The following is a 16,317-nucleotide window of genomic DNA, read 5'->3' on the forward strand; positions in this document are numbered from 1 at the left end:
AAATTCACTGTCTGCACTTTTCACAAAATCATGGATTTTCAAAATATTTTTTTTTTTATAATTCAGTGATTATAACGATAGAATGTATTTTTTTCTTCTTCCAGGTCTTCATGCTAGATACGCAGTGCTCCCCTAAAACGCCGAGCAACAAGGAAGGTTTTGAGCACGCTCAGTCCTGTGTGCTGATTATTGAGCTTCCTGCCGACCAGCAGTCCAATGGTCAAGCTCAAAAGAGGTGAGATGGCTGCCTGCTCAATACTCTGCCTGCTGATATGTATTTTTTCAATAATACTTTCCAAGTTATAATATGATGCAGGACCCTAGGAACATTTTGTGGTTGATTGTTGTGGTTTTTAGTGATTGATCCATAAAATGACATTTATCTGTAGACTTGATATAACCGACAATATAAAATATAAGATAAAATAAGTTGAATTAACATTTAAATTTAAATGCTGTTTTAATTATAAAGTGACCTGTGCTTGTATGTTTTCTTATTTCCTTTTTTTATGCTGTGCGTGACACAGAAAAATTGGGTAAGGCCACAGCAAACAGAATCTGCATGGCTTACTGTTCTTCAGTTTTAATAATGTAATATTTCATATATTTCAAGTGGCACGTTACATTTACGCTGCATTTATTTGTTTATTTTTGATAGGTTTTTAAAATATCATAATTCAACGTGTAGGGCATGAAATGGAAAGTTCATATAATGTACATGATCATATAAATGATCTTAACGGTTTCACATCTACTACTGTTGTTCCTGAAAAAAGCACTATCCATAATGCATCAGTTCAATGGGTCACAGTGTTGTTATATTCTCTGTTCTGTCGCTGTTCAGGATTCCCTTCAGGACTCTGGTGGTGAGTTTACTGTCCCATCAAGTGCTCCTGCAGAACTTGTATGACATCCTTCTAGAGGAGTTTGTGAAAGCTTCTGGGAGCTCCGAGAGCAAAATCCCAACGGCAGTGTCGGAGCCAAAAGCTGCAGGCTTTCTACGCTACATCTCAATGCAGAACCTGGCCATCATCTTTGACCTGCTGCTGGACTCGTACCGCACAGCGCGGGAATTTGACACCCGTCCAGGACTCAAGTATCTCCTCATGAAGGTGTCCGGGGTGTGTGGAGCTGCTAATTTATACCGCCAGTCTGCCATGAGCTTCAATATCTACTTTCAGGTACATTTACAGTACTGTTTTCCCTCAGATACACTGAGGGAAAATATCAACATTTCTTATTTACTATAGTGTAGAAACTGGTGATATGACAAGAATTTTTGGTTTGACTTTAAATATATGGATGAAATCAACACCCAAACAATTTTTTTTTTAACTTTTTGTGAAAAATGTGAATTTTTAGCTATTTGTCTGTATGCGCTGAAAAAATTAGATGGTGTTTGAGCAACACAACACTCTTGTAGCCAACCAGCAATAGGAACCATTTACATTCATGATGGTGAAGAGAGAGTTAACAAGCGGATAATTTGAAAGAGTGAATATCAGATATATATGAGTATGAATATATGAGTAGAAAGAGTGGTATCAGAGAAATATCACTGAAGAAGAACAAGGGTTACAGTCAGCCAAGAGCTAGGATCCACTTCAATACTGCAAAGGTTTTTGAATATTGAACCAAGATATGGAGTTGTTGCTATAATGCTAGGTTCTGATTCATCCTGATTCATCTATTCTTCCGTGGGATGTCTGTGCCAGCTATTAGTTCTTGCAAGTGTTGCATGGCGTATTTGATTTCTAATATCAGCAGTGTTTCTCAGATATCGTTTACTGCACCTTCAAGGAGTTGAAACATTAATTAAATATTTTATAATAATTTAATATTATTACTTAATCCTACTCAAAACACAGTTAAAATGCTTAAAATACTTCAGTGTATAATTTTTATAAACTTCACTTAGGAAAAAAAGCATTACTTGTATGCATCATATGACAAAACAAAGGCACTTACATGTTGCAAGTTTCTTTCAGGTGAAACAGCTCAGCAACAAACATTTTCAAATTTCATTATAGGAAATGTCTGTTGCTGTTTATGTTAAAGAAAGAATTTGTATTGCATTATGGATCGTATCAATATACTTTTTCCATACAATGTTCAGGCTTTGCTATGTGCAATGCTGACAAACCAGGAGAACATCTCGGTGGATCAAGTCAAGAAGATCCTGAGTGAGGAAGAGGAGGGCGGCTCTGACTCTTCACAGCAGTGCTCCTCCGAGGATGAAGATATCTTCGAGGAGATGGCCCAAGTGAGTCCTCCACGCGCTCGCGAGAAGCGTCAGTGGCACGCTCGCATCCCGTCGTTGAGCACGCAGCCTGCCAGCAGCGTGGACTGGGCATGGCTGGTCAAACGTCTGCACAAACTCTGCATGGATTTGTGCAACAACTACATTCAAATGCACCTGGACCTGGAGAGTAGTGTGGGAGAACAGCTCACCCACCGGGCCGACCCGCTCTTTTTCTTGCCCCTTTTTAATTCGGAGACCTCCACGCCATCCCCCGGGGGCCTCTCGGGCCACGGGACACCCTCAGAGGACAGCTTCCGCCTCCACCTTGACGAGACTCCCTCAGAGGAGGTCCACAGCCCTGGTGGGTTGGGAGCAACCCTTCCCCAGCTGAGAGGAGACAGGAGGGATGGGGGGCGTAAGAAGGAATGGTGGGAGAGTGCAGGAAACAAGCTGTACACCATCGCCACCGACAAGACCATCACCAAGCTCATGATCGAGTACAAGAAACGCAAGCAGCAGCACAATCATACCACATTTGCCAAAGATGTGAAGGTGGGAGAGAAGAGGGGTGAGACGGTGACCCTGCGTGGCCCAGACTCCCCAGGGCCCCAGAGGCCTCAGCAGCTGGTAGAGCAGGGTCCCATGCGTCACTCCATCAGTGCGGGGCCCGAGCTACTACGGCAAGAGAAGAGACCTAGATCAGGATCCACAGCCAGCTCCCACAACATCTCGCTCAGAGACTCTGAGGCACAGATACAGGTAAGACGGTACAGATGGCAACTAGCAAAATAACACGAACAACAGCTGTCAACATGTTAACACGGGTGAATGATTAGAAAGAAAATTATTAATGCACTTACCAATGTTGGCATTAAAGAGGTCATGAACTGTCTTTGGCGAATTGAGTTCTGAAACTTGGATGTTACAAGATGTTTTTATAGTACAATAACCTCTTATATGTTAAAAGGTCAAGGGAATTTTGGTTTCTTGGTTCTTGACCTCTATAAAGTCATCTTAAACAGAAGTTACAAGAAGTTGAAGAAGAGAAGTTACAAGAAGTTCAAGTTCAAGAACAGAAGTTGTTCTTGAACTTGAAAGAATGAATGGCAGGAATGTTGGGTCATTGACAGTTCTCACATTGCGTGCGTTTTATTGTCATTGTTCACTAAAACAAAAACTAAAAATCTTTTTTTCTTAACTGAAAAAAGCAAAAAAAAAAAAAAAGAAATAGTAGAAGACCAAATGAAATAAAGTACCAAAATTACAAAACAAATAATAAATTAAAGCTAAATAAATGTTTAGATAAAAATAAAAAATAAAATAAATTACTAAAACACACAACCAACAACTACAAAATCTTTTAAATTAAATAAAACCTGAAAATGTAGCCTAAAACGAAAAACTTGTCTTTGTGTGGAAAATAGAACACTACTTTTATATTGAAACTATATTACAGGCTACAAATACATTGTTACATTAATTTATATAGAGCCAAATTACATAACTTTCAGGAAATGAACCCCATTTTTTGGGGGATTTGCAGAATTTTTTTATGTGAACTCGTTATTGTCCATTTCTCTGTCCAGGCCTGGACCAACATGGTCCTTACAATCCTGAATCAGATCCAGGTCTTGTCGGATCCCACGTTCATTGCCCTCCAGCCGGCAGTTTTCCCCTGTATCAGTCAGCTGACCTGTCATGTGACTGACCTCAGAGTGCGGCAAGCAGTGCGCGAGTGGCTTGGACGAGTGGGTCGCGTTTATGACATCATCCTGTGATGACCTGTCTCAGTTTTGATCTGCAACAGCCTTTTCCATGAAGCTCTATTCCTCGTGCTTTACTGTTTGCCTCGGCATTCGCTCATGATTCTGTGATGCTGTTAACTGCTTAACTTTGCTAACTTTTTTATCCGTGTAATACAAATCCCTTTTGTGAATGTTCTTCGATATCCATGCTGTTATATTCAGAATCTATATTTTTATTTCTTCATTTCTCTAAAAGTTTACTGGCTTTAAACATATATGTGCCATATATAGGATTATGTTGTTTTTCAGGGTGTTTTTCTCTCATCTAGCCCTTTAAAACTTAAACTTTAAAGACCCCTGAGCATTTCAACTAGTTCAAATCATTGCACAGAATTGTGGAACTTAATGCACCTTTGTTAATGCATTGATTAAGATATATCTAAAGCATGAACCTATGCTTTGCTAACGCGGTTTTATGTTGCTATACATTATATCAAAACGCTTTTTTTAGCAGATTTTCTCTGTAAAAGACCACATCCTTTTCCAGGCTCCCCTGATATCAGATCATAAAGTATTAAGGCCTTGTTAAAAGTCAGTAGGCCAGATATTTTTGTCTGTAAATGTGGAAGCATTGAAGTCACGTTCGACTTTCACTAAAAAACGCAAACACTGTACTAGCTCTCAAAATGCGCATAAACCTCGTTCTGTTTAAACGCCCAATGTCCGTCCATTCTCCATCCATTCTGTCAGCCAGACACTGTGTGTCATTCCTCTACCCACAATCCAAAGGGAGACTGTGGTTAAAAACATCAGATACTGACCACACAACACTACATCTGACTAAACTTGAAGAAACGTAAAATTTGAGTGGCGAGAAATATAATATAAAGTAGTATACTTTTCATGGTTGCACCATTTGTTGTCTTAAAGGTATAAAAGCAGGATGTTACTGAGCTCATTAAAGCTATTAAACATTTGAAATTTAGGTACATTTTTAACTGAAGAGTATTTACAATCGGTATTTACTAAAATGAATAAAGTTTGCACTTTTGGAGGCATAGTTTTATCGCTCTATTCCAAATACATTTTATTTCGTGATTTAGAACTGCAGTTGCTTGAATAATAGTTTTTGTAATGTGCATGTATTATGTTGATTTTGTGTGTGTGTGTGTGTGTGTGTGTGTGTGTGTGTGTGCATGCATGAAAAAGGATGCATTTTATTTATTTTGTGAGAGAATTTATTCATCATGACAAACTACAAAGAAACTGTTTGTATAAAAAAAACGACCATACTGTACATCATGTGCAATGGGAGTTCTAGAAAACTGGGAAAGATATATAGATATTCTTGACATATATCCAGTGTTCACAGCCTGTTACGTAATCATAGTCAGAATGTATAATCCTTAGCTCCATTTTCTCATATTCTGTTGTGTTTATGGCAACTGCCTTGCATAACCAACAGGGAGAGATTAAAAAGGATGTTTAAAGGGACCAAAGATGAATTTATATTCGATATCAGAGTGTTCTGAAAACTATTATGTACTTAATTTTTAGCAAATCAAATGTATGTGTGTGTGTTCTTTTTTTCAGAGATGGAAAGGATTTGATTTTCAGTTACACTTTATTTAGATAGTGGATGGATGGATGGCACAGTAGACATTCTACTAACTAAGTAGTATTGCAACTACATGTCAACTAATTTTCATTGATTTGCAACTGCATGTCTACTAACTTTCAGAGTAGACTGTTAGGTTACGGTTAGGGTTTGTTGAATAAGGTGACGCATACTTGCAAAGTTTCTCATAGTCAGTATGATGTGGACCCAACAAAAAAAAGTGTTGGAACATATTAAGCAGACAGTCCACTAATACTCTAGTGACTTACTGTTAGTAGAATGTCTAAAGTGGACTATCGAAATAAAGTGTTACCTATTTTTTTTTCCTTCTCCCATTCTAGCTAAACTGAGGTGTAGTCTAACTGAGGTGTCTGCTTTGGGTAGAGTAGTGGACAGCATAAAGTTCTGTTTGAAATCAGATTGTGAAAAGGTTTAGATAAAGTTTTGTCAAGGCAAAAAGACTTTATAAACTCTAAGGGATATATGTATATAGTTTTTTTTATTATGATTTGTCTTGTGAATCTAAACTTGCAGCTCTCGGTCTAAATCCACGAAAAAAACACTATGGATTATGTTGTGTGGAATTAAGCTAAAGCTAAAAATGCAAGCTACAACAGATTTCCGTGGAATACTCAGAACATCTTAATTTTAGCTCTGCTAACATATGTTTAATTTATAATGGCACTCTATTTTACAGTACACAACTTTAATTACCCCATAATGTACCATGCATATATTCTTTTAAGTATTATGGCAAAAATAATACTTGTACGATTTGTTCCGGAGGGAGCGTGCTCAGTATGTTACCAGCACACACTTTGCTACATACTGTTTATTAAACTTCTTCTCAATTAATTGCAGTACATGTGCATTATGCTTAATGTGTTCTGAAGTGTTTGTTAGATCATTTATGTTGTAAGTGCTGAAGAATAAATAAGCAGAGTTACCAGCTGTGTGTGTTTTTACTGGCAAGAGTGAACTTAATTGCTTTTCTGTTGATTAGATTTGTCGTTTATTTTCTCCAATTTTTGAAAGCACTCTTGCTTTTGAATAGATTTTTCCAGTTATCACGCAGACGTTGATACAATGCTAATTCTTGTTCGTTGTCTTTTCTGAAAACGGGCACACGAACAAAGAATTTCAGTTCATTCTTGAGGTTATACCTGGGATTTCGGGAATGCCTATTGTTTTCTGCACAAAGCAAACGAAGCAGAATTTTTCAGAAATTCTTTGTGTGCGTTCAAAGGACAGGGCTCAGGACAGTCTGATCTCCTTAATTGTCAATTAATAGTCGTAACTATAACAATAATAGTCGTAACGAGATATGTTCACTTACTCTTTCCAAACTGCCCCATCAATGATCGCTCAAGTCAGAAAGATCATAAACTCTTGCCACTCTATATCTGAGCTCATCTCCATAGCAAGTGAGAGTAAGGCTTTATATGGCCTTATATGACTTAAGTTTTAAAAAAAAAATAGTTCAGCAGCTAGCATAAGTTAGGCCTATTTCCAAAGCAGTGGGAATGGACCCAAATAACCTCACAGCTGTGCAATGTAGGCCATTCGTGTTAAGACTCAAAAGGCTTCGGTAGTCAGTTCCCATTGATTGGACGCTGTGGCTCAAACTCTTGATCCCTGCTTGTGTCAAACTGTTTCTACTTGCATATGACGCCCACGGGATAAGCCATTAAAGCTAGATGTGAGCTGCAGATTCTGATCAGCACTCTTGCGGAGCTTACAGAGTAAACATGCGTGTGCTTATGGACAGCAGCTGGATTCAGTTCGGCTCTGCGGGACGGGGCTCAGATGACTGGGGCACAGGCGCATCTGCACCTCCATCAACTGAGGGCCGTCTTAAGGTAAAACATTTTATTTAGTTCATGCTTTCATTTAGAAGTCAAACCATGTTTATTTGGTGTAATCGTCAGCATGTGTCCTCGCTTGTGCCGTACTGCCACAGTACTTTTTTTGTAAGGGCATTAGGCCTACATCAAAATGCTTAACAGACCATTAATAAATGTTCTGAAATAATACATGCAGTATATTTTTTTGTGTAGTCATTAATCATGTATCAACGTGCTTGTTTTCAAATATTATATCATTAATGATTTGGAGATTCAATGTTATTATAACAGCTGACAGTTTTAAAAAACTAATTAAATTACAGTCTAATTAAAATCTTCTATAATATTTTAATTGTTGTTTCAGTTTGCATGTAAATAGAGCCAGACATGATCACAAAGTGAGAATTATTTAAACCATGAGTTTAATAAACAAAAAAATCAATGTTGAGTAGTTAATTACAAAAAAAGTCAGTTACTTTGTCTATCCTCTTCCAAATATAATGTTACATAACCAAAGCCACAGCAGAAACACCAGATGAGGCGATTTGTTCCTGAGTGATTCATAAATCTGAATAAATCATTCAGCAATTCATTCATAAAGACAGTTTGCTGAGTGCCAGTTTGCCAACTAAGCATGAAGAAATTTTATTTGAGTACTTTTTTATTATTATTATTATTTTTTTTTTTTCATCATTGAACACAATAACAATGGTAGGTTTGAGGGTGAGACTTGAGGTAAGGATCAAATTTCAAAGTAATCAAATCTAAAGACTAAGGCAATACAGACATGTCTGAAAACCAAACCATAGACGGCCCAAGATGAATGAGGGAGAAAGCCAGAAACATACAGGATTAATCAATCATCCAGTGAGTACCTGTGGGAGCAAATGGAACCGTGGCTAAACACTGAATGAAACAGCAGAGTCAATTTTTCTCCTCGTACCATGGCTACCTCGAGGCATTGTTCAATGTCAAGTCTTAATCCTTGAAATTTTCTCGTGTAAAACAAACTTTAAAAGCACTGATGACGTATTTCTGTAGACCAACTTAGCAGCACACTGATTGCCTTAACAAAAACTCACTGCTTTTGTATTATTAAAAAATAAAGCTCTGTGACTAGAAGTCTTATGATTCTTACAAGTATTTCATGATTTAATTTCATGACTAGATTTGAAAAATATCTGATAGTTTGATTTAAAACCAAATTTAATTGTTTAAATCATCAAATAAACACCATGTGGTTGCAAATACTGTTTAAGCTGAACATGTTCACATATTAAAAAGTATATGTCATCTTATTCTACTAACCCTAAACCTACCCTGACAGTCTACTCTGAGAGTTAGTAGACATGTAGTTGCAAATGAATGATAATTAGTTGACATGTAATTACAAAGTTATAGTTTTAGAATTTGTAGAAGTGTAACCCTATGTAACACTTTGACATTGCATACTTATATTCTCAGATGACTGGATGACTTCCAAAGAGATTCTTAAGTATGCCTCCAATTAAAACTGTACTATCCCATAAGGCTATTCATAATAACCTACATCTTTAATTGCAAAGTACCTGCTCAAAGCATATGCGATTTTGCACACTTCCTTTTAACTTCAGTGCTTAAATCAACATGAGTTACGAGTCTTTTCTAACCTACTGTGATATACATTTACAACCTACGCAAAGAAGAAACAAGAAGGGCCTTGAATTTTTTGTTTTGAATGCATAGTGGCTTTAAGGAACAGACCTTGGGATCATGATGTGATTTCTTAAGTTTCTATTCTGATGTGTTGTCAGGGCTACTGGAACGAGATGGCTTCAAACAAGGTCGAAGAGAGACCAGAGGCAAAGCTGTACGTTGTCATAGTAACGGGCTCCTTGCTCTTCCTCGCTGGAATCGCCTTCTTTGTTTACAAAAGATGTTACAGGGGGAAGGAGAGCACAGCAAAAATCATTACTCTGGATTTTGATGACGCTGATGGCACTGCTGAATTTCTGTCCACTTTGGAGGAAGGTGATGGCACTGAAGATGGGAATGATGGGGTTTTTCTGATGGTTTATCTCCCTGCTCCATATGAGAAAACCCTCACGAAGATAGCCCGTGCTGCAAGCACCTCCAGCTCACATAATGACGTGGAGATTGTGCAAGTACACACAGAGACCTCCACTGATCAAGAGTGAACATTCAAAGATGATCGTTTCCCTCTGGTGTAAAAAGTGTGCTGATCCACATAACATATCAATAACAAAAAGTATGTGATACTATGGCAGTACAGTTGCTTTCATTGAAATACACAGGATAGTGCATACATGTAGCACAGCAGTGCTACCTAATACCTTTACTGTACCATGGTGCCAGCACACCAGTATTTGGAAGGGAATAGTGCCAGATCTCTATAAAAATGGCATGTCATGTAGTATTTTTTTTATACTGTACCATAATGCAGTAGTTTTAGGTAACATTTTATTTTGATGTATTTTATTAAGTCCACTTTAGACCCTCTACAGTAAGTAACTAATGACTGCTAGTTCACATTTAGCTTCACAGAGTATTAGGCTGCGTTTACACTGGAACAAAATAAAATTCTATCTTTTGCTCACATCGGATTTTGTTGCACACGTGTAAGTACAAAAATCTGCACGAGGTCCGATTTTTTCGTATCCGATCTGGGCCTCTTCCAAATGTGTTTTTTAATCGTGTACACATCTGATATCTGAACATGTCTAAACACGCATATCGGATTCTCAGAGGAACTCCTAAGGCAAGGGCGACACGTTTACCCATAAACACAGCGTTAATACAGCCTATATAAGGCGGGAACTTTATATGTAACATCCAGTACCTAGAGCAACATTCAGGAGCTGGTTTTCAACACATGACCCGTCTTTATAAATACACACTCACTAACATTAACGTCTAGTTTAACGTTCTACTTACTTAGTGTATAATACCCAGAAAATTAAGGTTTTTGTCCTTATTTGGATTGAGGTTGAATGCTTTACAGTAGGGACATTTTGCTATTTTATTCGGATTCAGGAAATTGAATAAAATAAATCATAATGCCTATCCTCTCGGGATACCTGTAATCAGTGTTACAAGTACCCCAGACACATCGTTTTTCCTTTTTTGAAGCATAAACCCCATAAAACCATGCAAGCTTCAGGTCCTCCAATGCTCTTTTATCGTTGGAAACCTACAGATGTCCGAGTTCCACTCTCAGTGCAACTGATACTCGACTGTCATTGGCTCATCTGCTTTGGAATGAATGAAACAAATGTTACAGAAATGAGACAAATGAAAATCTCCGCTATATCCCCATCTATATACGTTCAGTCAGATTTTGTGCTTCAAAACATCCATGACAGCTGTTGTCAATGCTGGGAAATAATAATGGCTGCTCGACGTGGATTGAGGAAACAGCACGGCCGTTCAGAACCCGAGGGTCTACCATGTGCAAAGTACAGCCATCACGATTAATGTAAACATAGATACCGGATACCAGTTGTTAAAATTAATGTAAACAGTCAGACCAAAAATATCGGATCTGTGCATTAAGACTTGCAGGGTAAACGCAGCCAATCAAAATAAAGTGTAGCCTATTTTTTAGTATTATATAGTATTATAGTAGAATATTATATATAACAAAGTGTGTATACACATATAAAATACAGTCTTGTTTAAATGTTAAATGTTGATAAGTCATGCAACATTTTTACATTTGGAAACTGTATGTATCTCATTTATGGTAACACAAAAAATGTTTCTATCAGGAATTAACCTGCTCTTTTTCTTTTTAAGTTAGTTAGCAGTGATATTTATTATCAGCAAATATACCTCATCATATGTTTTGTGTCATTATTAAATTCACCTTCAAGCAATGTGAAATAAAATTTGAATTATAATGGCAGGTTGTTTTGACAATTTGAAATTTTGGTTGTTGATTTCTCATGCTTTTAGTGTTTGTGGAAGGGATACATCCTTTAATCATGTAATGCCTGTAAAATTACATACAAAGATAAAAAAGAGTGGCATTATTTTTTTTTAACCACAACATTCAACTTCAAGGTAAAAGTTACTTTTGAAATTATTTTTACAGGGTTACTGTCACCGTAACCAAGTGTTGTGGGGGTATAGTGAACAGCAACTGATATTCCAAAAGTTCCTGTTTAGTGTTGTACACTTAATATTAAGCAAAAGAGCTCTGTCTGTAATTAGTGTGTAGACAGACACTGAATAAAAAGCACATACTAAAAAAAAAAAAAAAAAAAAAAAAAAAGCAGATTATTTGGATTATTCTTGTCACGCTTTATTAAAAAAATATATATATATAATAAAAAAAATATATATATATAATAAATAATAAACTATATATATATATATATATAGTTATAACTTTGTGAATTTTTAGCTTGAAAAGTATAATAATTATATATAATATAATAATATAATAAATATAATAATAATTATAATAATATAATAATTACGTATATTTCTTTAAAATAATTCTCATACATTTATAATGCACTTTTTTGTAGGTTGTACAAAATTTCAAATCCAAAAAACTTTCCTATTACAGCATATTGAAATTTTCAATGTATCAGCTTTAATTAAAACATTACAAACATTTCACTGTACAATAAATAAAGTATCATTCACATTGAAGGCATTAATATGTTCTCAGACAAGGAACTTTTACTGATCCCCTCTCTTCTTCTGTATGGGGTCTAAATTTGTGCCTTCATACATGACTTTATTTTTTATGCCATCCTGAATAATTCTTTGCTGTACACGCACCTTGGCATTATTATATCTGCAGTAAAACCTGTATAAAAAAAAGCACAAGATAATACGTCACACAGTCATATAACCTGTCAAGAACATTTATTTTTACATGACTTCCACGACAATCATAATTTCCCCCATTCTAGTATTAATACATCATGATAGTATTTGTTATTCACACAGATTTTAAAATATATGATACTTCATACTTATTACATTGTTGAAAATATCATTCTAATAACAGCAGTAGCACGTGAGAGCATGTCACACTGTTTTTAAGGCGCATACCATGAACCCAGTGTCGTAAGCATGAATCCTGCAACACCCACATCAAACGACCTCTTTACTCTACCTGTGAATGACAAGACCAGAGAAGAAAAATCCTCTTACAGTGAAGAAATGTGAGACATATCAATATATAAAAAAACATGAATTAAATCACTCACTTGTTGCCAAAAAGTGCACTAACCCTGCCACCAGTGAACCACCTGCACCATGTAGAATAGATTCCCGAGCACAAGGCGTATTCTGGATGTCAAGGATCCCCATGACCTTCATGCCCTGTGTGCATTAAGATTAATTAATGTCTGAACATATTATTCATTTATTTGATGAAAATGTTCACTGATTAAAAAATCTGTAATGTGTTTCATACCACTTACTAACTACACTGATTTAAATCGCCAAGGACAATTTTGGGTTAATTGAATATATGTACATAACATTAATGACATCCTGAAATGAAATCAGTACTTGATCTGCAATAAAAATAATGGAGCTTATAGCCATTATGATGAAGTATTGTGGCAGTACCATGTTACTATATTAGATTGTAATACCGTGTACAAGAAACGTGGAATTACTATAGTACAGTTTTGCAATAAAATAAGATAAAAAACTATAATAATGTAGCATGGTATCTATTAATGTCCTGTTTCTATTAGGTAACAATAATTGTGGTCAGAGTACTACATGACCTTCTCTCATAAATTTTACCATAGCGTAATATCTGACAAAAATTCTTGAATAAAATAACACCCACCTGGCTCTTACCGTCCTCCTCAGACATTTTCGAGATTATTTTTCGACACAATCATGCAAACAAGTTTGTTCGTTATTTAAACGATCGGAATTTTAACTCAATACTTTCTATGGTGCACCGATATATTCTTCCGGACGGCACACGTTACTGGATAAGTCTTAGTTCCGGTGTTTAGAAACCCTTCTTCTTCTTCTTCGTCTTCTTATATCAACTATTAAGGTGCATACCGCCACCTACTATACCGTGTGATGAAAGATCACTATGAAGGTTTTATATTTTGCTCGTCAGACCACTGTATTTTAGGAATCTCATTAATGCTGTAATTGTTCTCTTATATTCGTCTCCTACCTTGAAAACATTACATAATGTAAATTCCATAACCCCCAAGGCTTGCATTTCTTTTATAAGATCACCTCTTTCCTTTTAAATTTTTTTTACACCTCCACTGTTTCAAATTCTTGACATTCCTCACCAGTGAACCTTTTCTAAACATCCTATATGAGTTTACAATTCATCCACAAACCTAAATATTTAAAATTGGTTTCCACTTATGTGTTTGCCGATGATTTGAAGTGTTGCATTAGGATAAGTAAGAACCTTTCTTAATCTTGTAAACTTGAGTAACTCATTTCTATTTACAAGGTGATTATCCCCGATTTTTTCCTGTAACCAGTCCCCGGCACACCTTCATAACCCGCTTCTCTACCATTCACTGACGGCTGTTTTATGTCACTATAAAAATTCTATAATATTCTATAAAAATGCCTGCCTTCTACATGTGTACATTATGAATTTTTTCATAAGCTATTTTTAAACATCGACTTCCCTTCATCCCTACTTAAAGTGACTTTTACATTAATGTTTTCAATTTTAAGAGCCTCCTTGGCTGTTTTATCTGCTCTTTCATTCCCCTGTGAACCTTTTCTAAACATCCTATATGAGTTTACAATTCATCCACAAACCTAAATATTTAAAATTGGCTTTCCAGTGGTCTTCTAAATTTTTATAGTTGTTTTTCTTTCTCTGTTACTGCTTCTCTCCCTTCTCCTATTAATGAAGAACAGAATTCCTGCCAGCATCTCCTTTGGTCTCCTTGCCTTGGCCTTTTTCTACTGAGAACTAACAAGATAGTTTGTTGTTAATGTCCTTCTCAAAACCCTAAACGCTTCATTTCTTTCCTTAATAGCTTTAGAACGTTCCTCATTCCACCAGGGGACTACTTTTGTCATTTCTCTGCTTTTTGTTCTAGGTATTGCTTCCCCTGCTGCTTTGATTATTGCTGAAGTTAACTTATGATTACAAATGTCTATTTCCTCTGTTACGTTGAAGTTATTTAGTTCATCATTACATGTTTTATTACATTTTTTTCACTCTGACATTTCACTTTGATGGTTTAAAAATGGTTTCCTTTTTCATTGCTAAACCAATATTACACATAATTGGAATAGGATCACTTCTAATATATAATCTTCATAAATAATTCAAATAATTCAATAATGACATTTTAATTAAATAGACCCCGACACTAACGTTAAATCAATACAAGACATTGCTAAATTTCTAACATTAATTCTAGTACTATTATTTAAACATACCAAATTCTTTTCATCCATATATTCTTCTAGAATTGACCCGTTTCTATCCGTGTTAGAATTCCCCCACAGAACACTGTGCGTATTAAAATTCCCACACCATATTAATTTACCATCCCCTCCCATTGCCTTCAAGTTTTCTATTGTTAATTGGCTGCATGGTTTATAAAAAAATCACTATTTTTACCTTACCTATATCCACCCGTACTTCAATATCTACAGTACATATGCATTTTTGTATCATTTATTATTTCTCTATATACTACCCCTTTTTTTAACAAATGTTGCACATCCACCTTCTACTCGTTTCAACCCTATCTAATTGTTTTATATCCTGATTACAAAGTTCAGTTGGGGTTTAAGCCATGTTTCTTCTATACAAATGACATCCGGTATATTTCTTAATTCATATATATATATATTGTCATTTAGTTTTACCTTTCTTACGTCCTGTTAAGTCCTGATAGATTGATGCCTCCTCTTGCCGACCTAGTATTGCTTGAATCTGTTCAACAGAGGTGTTATCTCCAAGTGAAGAGCAGCTGCAGTAATTATAATTTAAAAATTTTCAGTTATTTTGTTTGAGCACTTTATAACTTCAGCAATAAATGCTAAAAGCTTACCCTTATCAAACACAAGTGTACTTCTGTTAATAGGGTATTTATGGTTGCACTCACTCTCTCTTACAGTTCCCTGTCTTTGAATATTGTTACTAGTCACGTCAATTCTGTGTTCTGCTTATGATACATTGTTTAGAGCCTTACATTTCATAACTTCCATGGCTTGCTTTAGTGCCTCACATCCTAGATAAACAGCACTGTGAGGTCCACCACAATTGCAACATTTCACATCCACACCATCTCCATATTTTCCATATTCATGGCAACATCTCCTTCTTCCTTTACATAACGCTGCTACATGTCCAAGTCTTTGACATTTAAAGCATCTCAATGGTGGTCTTACATAAAGACGAAATGTGTAGGATATGTGCCCTAATTTAATACACTCAGGTAATTCCTTACATCCAAATGTTATCCCCACTGGCGAGCTGACCTCTCTACTGCCACTTATTTTTGTATATAAGCGTTGTACCTCAGTCACCTTTTCTCCTTTCAGTAGTGATTTAATTTAATACTTTGCATATTTAACGTTACCCAATGCTTCCTTGATTAGGTTCGTCAATCTAATTGCTGATGTTTTCAATTTTATTTCAACGTTACCATAGCCTTGAATTCAGTTTCCGTCTTCCTTGTCTTATAGTCCCTCCTTCTTATCGCAGAATTGTTATCATCTGATTCCAAATCCCTGCTCCATTTTTGATTAGTTTGTACCTGAGACCTCTATTACTGAAGATTTGTCTTCCTGATCCATTTCCCTCAGTACAGCTTCCTTAGAAACCTAGAAGAGTAGCAGCTGATTAAATCGGCAAAAACAAAAAAAAAATTCTTTGCAAAA

The 16,317-nt window shown here is 36.0% G+C and overlaps 3 protein-coding genes across 4 annotated transcripts in view; 2 read left to right on the top strand and 1 right to left on the bottom strand.

The window, feature by feature from the left end:
• Nucleotides 1–6,551, top strand: part of arfgef3 (ARFGEF family member 3) — a 40,864-nt gene extending 34,313 nt beyond the window's left edge. The window contains exons 32-36 of one of the 2 annotated variants that reach the window (XM_043234571.1): nucleotides 105–235; nucleotides 528–536; nucleotides 845–1,181; nucleotides 2,117–3,001; nucleotides 3,829–6,551. In XM_043234571.1, coding sequence (XP_043090506.1) covers nucleotides 105–235; nucleotides 528–536; nucleotides 845–1,181; nucleotides 2,117–3,001; nucleotides 3,829–4,020 — 1,554 coding nt within the window. In that variant the 3' untranslated portion in view covers nucleotides 4,021–6,551. The remainder of the gene's footprint in view (nucleotides 1–104; nucleotides 236–527; nucleotides 537–844; nucleotides 1,182–2,116; nucleotides 3,002–3,828) is intronic. The other variant, XM_043234572.1, reaches the window with a different exon arrangement.
• A 135-nt stretch (nucleotides 6,552–6,686) lies between these two features.
• On the top strand, nucleotides 6,687–11,270 carry LOC122341226 (small integral membrane protein 28-like). Its single transcript, XM_043234574.1, has 2 exons — nucleotides 6,687–7,464; nucleotides 9,243–11,270. Exons 1-2 carry the CDS (start codon nucleotides 7,354–7,356, stop codon nucleotides 9,624–9,626), a joined length of 495 nt encoding a protein of 164 aa, XP_043090509.1. The 5' UTR covers nucleotides 6,687–7,353; the 3' UTR covers nucleotides 9,627–11,270.
• A 756-nt stretch (nucleotides 11,271–12,026) lies between these two features.
• LOC122341202 (cytochrome c oxidase assembly protein COX20, mitochondrial) lies at nucleotides 12,027–13,429 on the bottom strand. Its single transcript, XM_043234549.1, has 4 exons — nucleotides 13,271–13,429; nucleotides 12,675–12,789; nucleotides 12,517–12,580; nucleotides 12,027–12,268 (listed from the first exon to the last, which is right to left on the bottom strand). The coding sequence occupies exons 1-4, from the start codon at nucleotides 13,295–13,297 to the stop codon at nucleotides 12,139–12,141; spliced, it is 336 nt and encodes a 111-aa protein (XP_043090484.1). The 5' UTR covers nucleotides 13,298–13,429; the 3' UTR covers nucleotides 12,027–12,138.
• Between the last annotated feature and the right edge of the window lie 2,888 nt (nucleotides 13,430–16,317).

The sequence above is a fragment of the Puntigrus tetrazona genome, unplaced genomic scaffold (genome assembly GCF_018831695.1).
Source record: "Puntigrus tetrazona isolate hp1 unplaced genomic scaffold, ASM1883169v1 S000001170, whole genome shotgun sequence".
Lineage (NCBI taxonomy): Eukaryota > Metazoa > Chordata > Actinopteri > Cypriniformes > Cyprinidae > Puntigrus > Puntigrus tetrazona.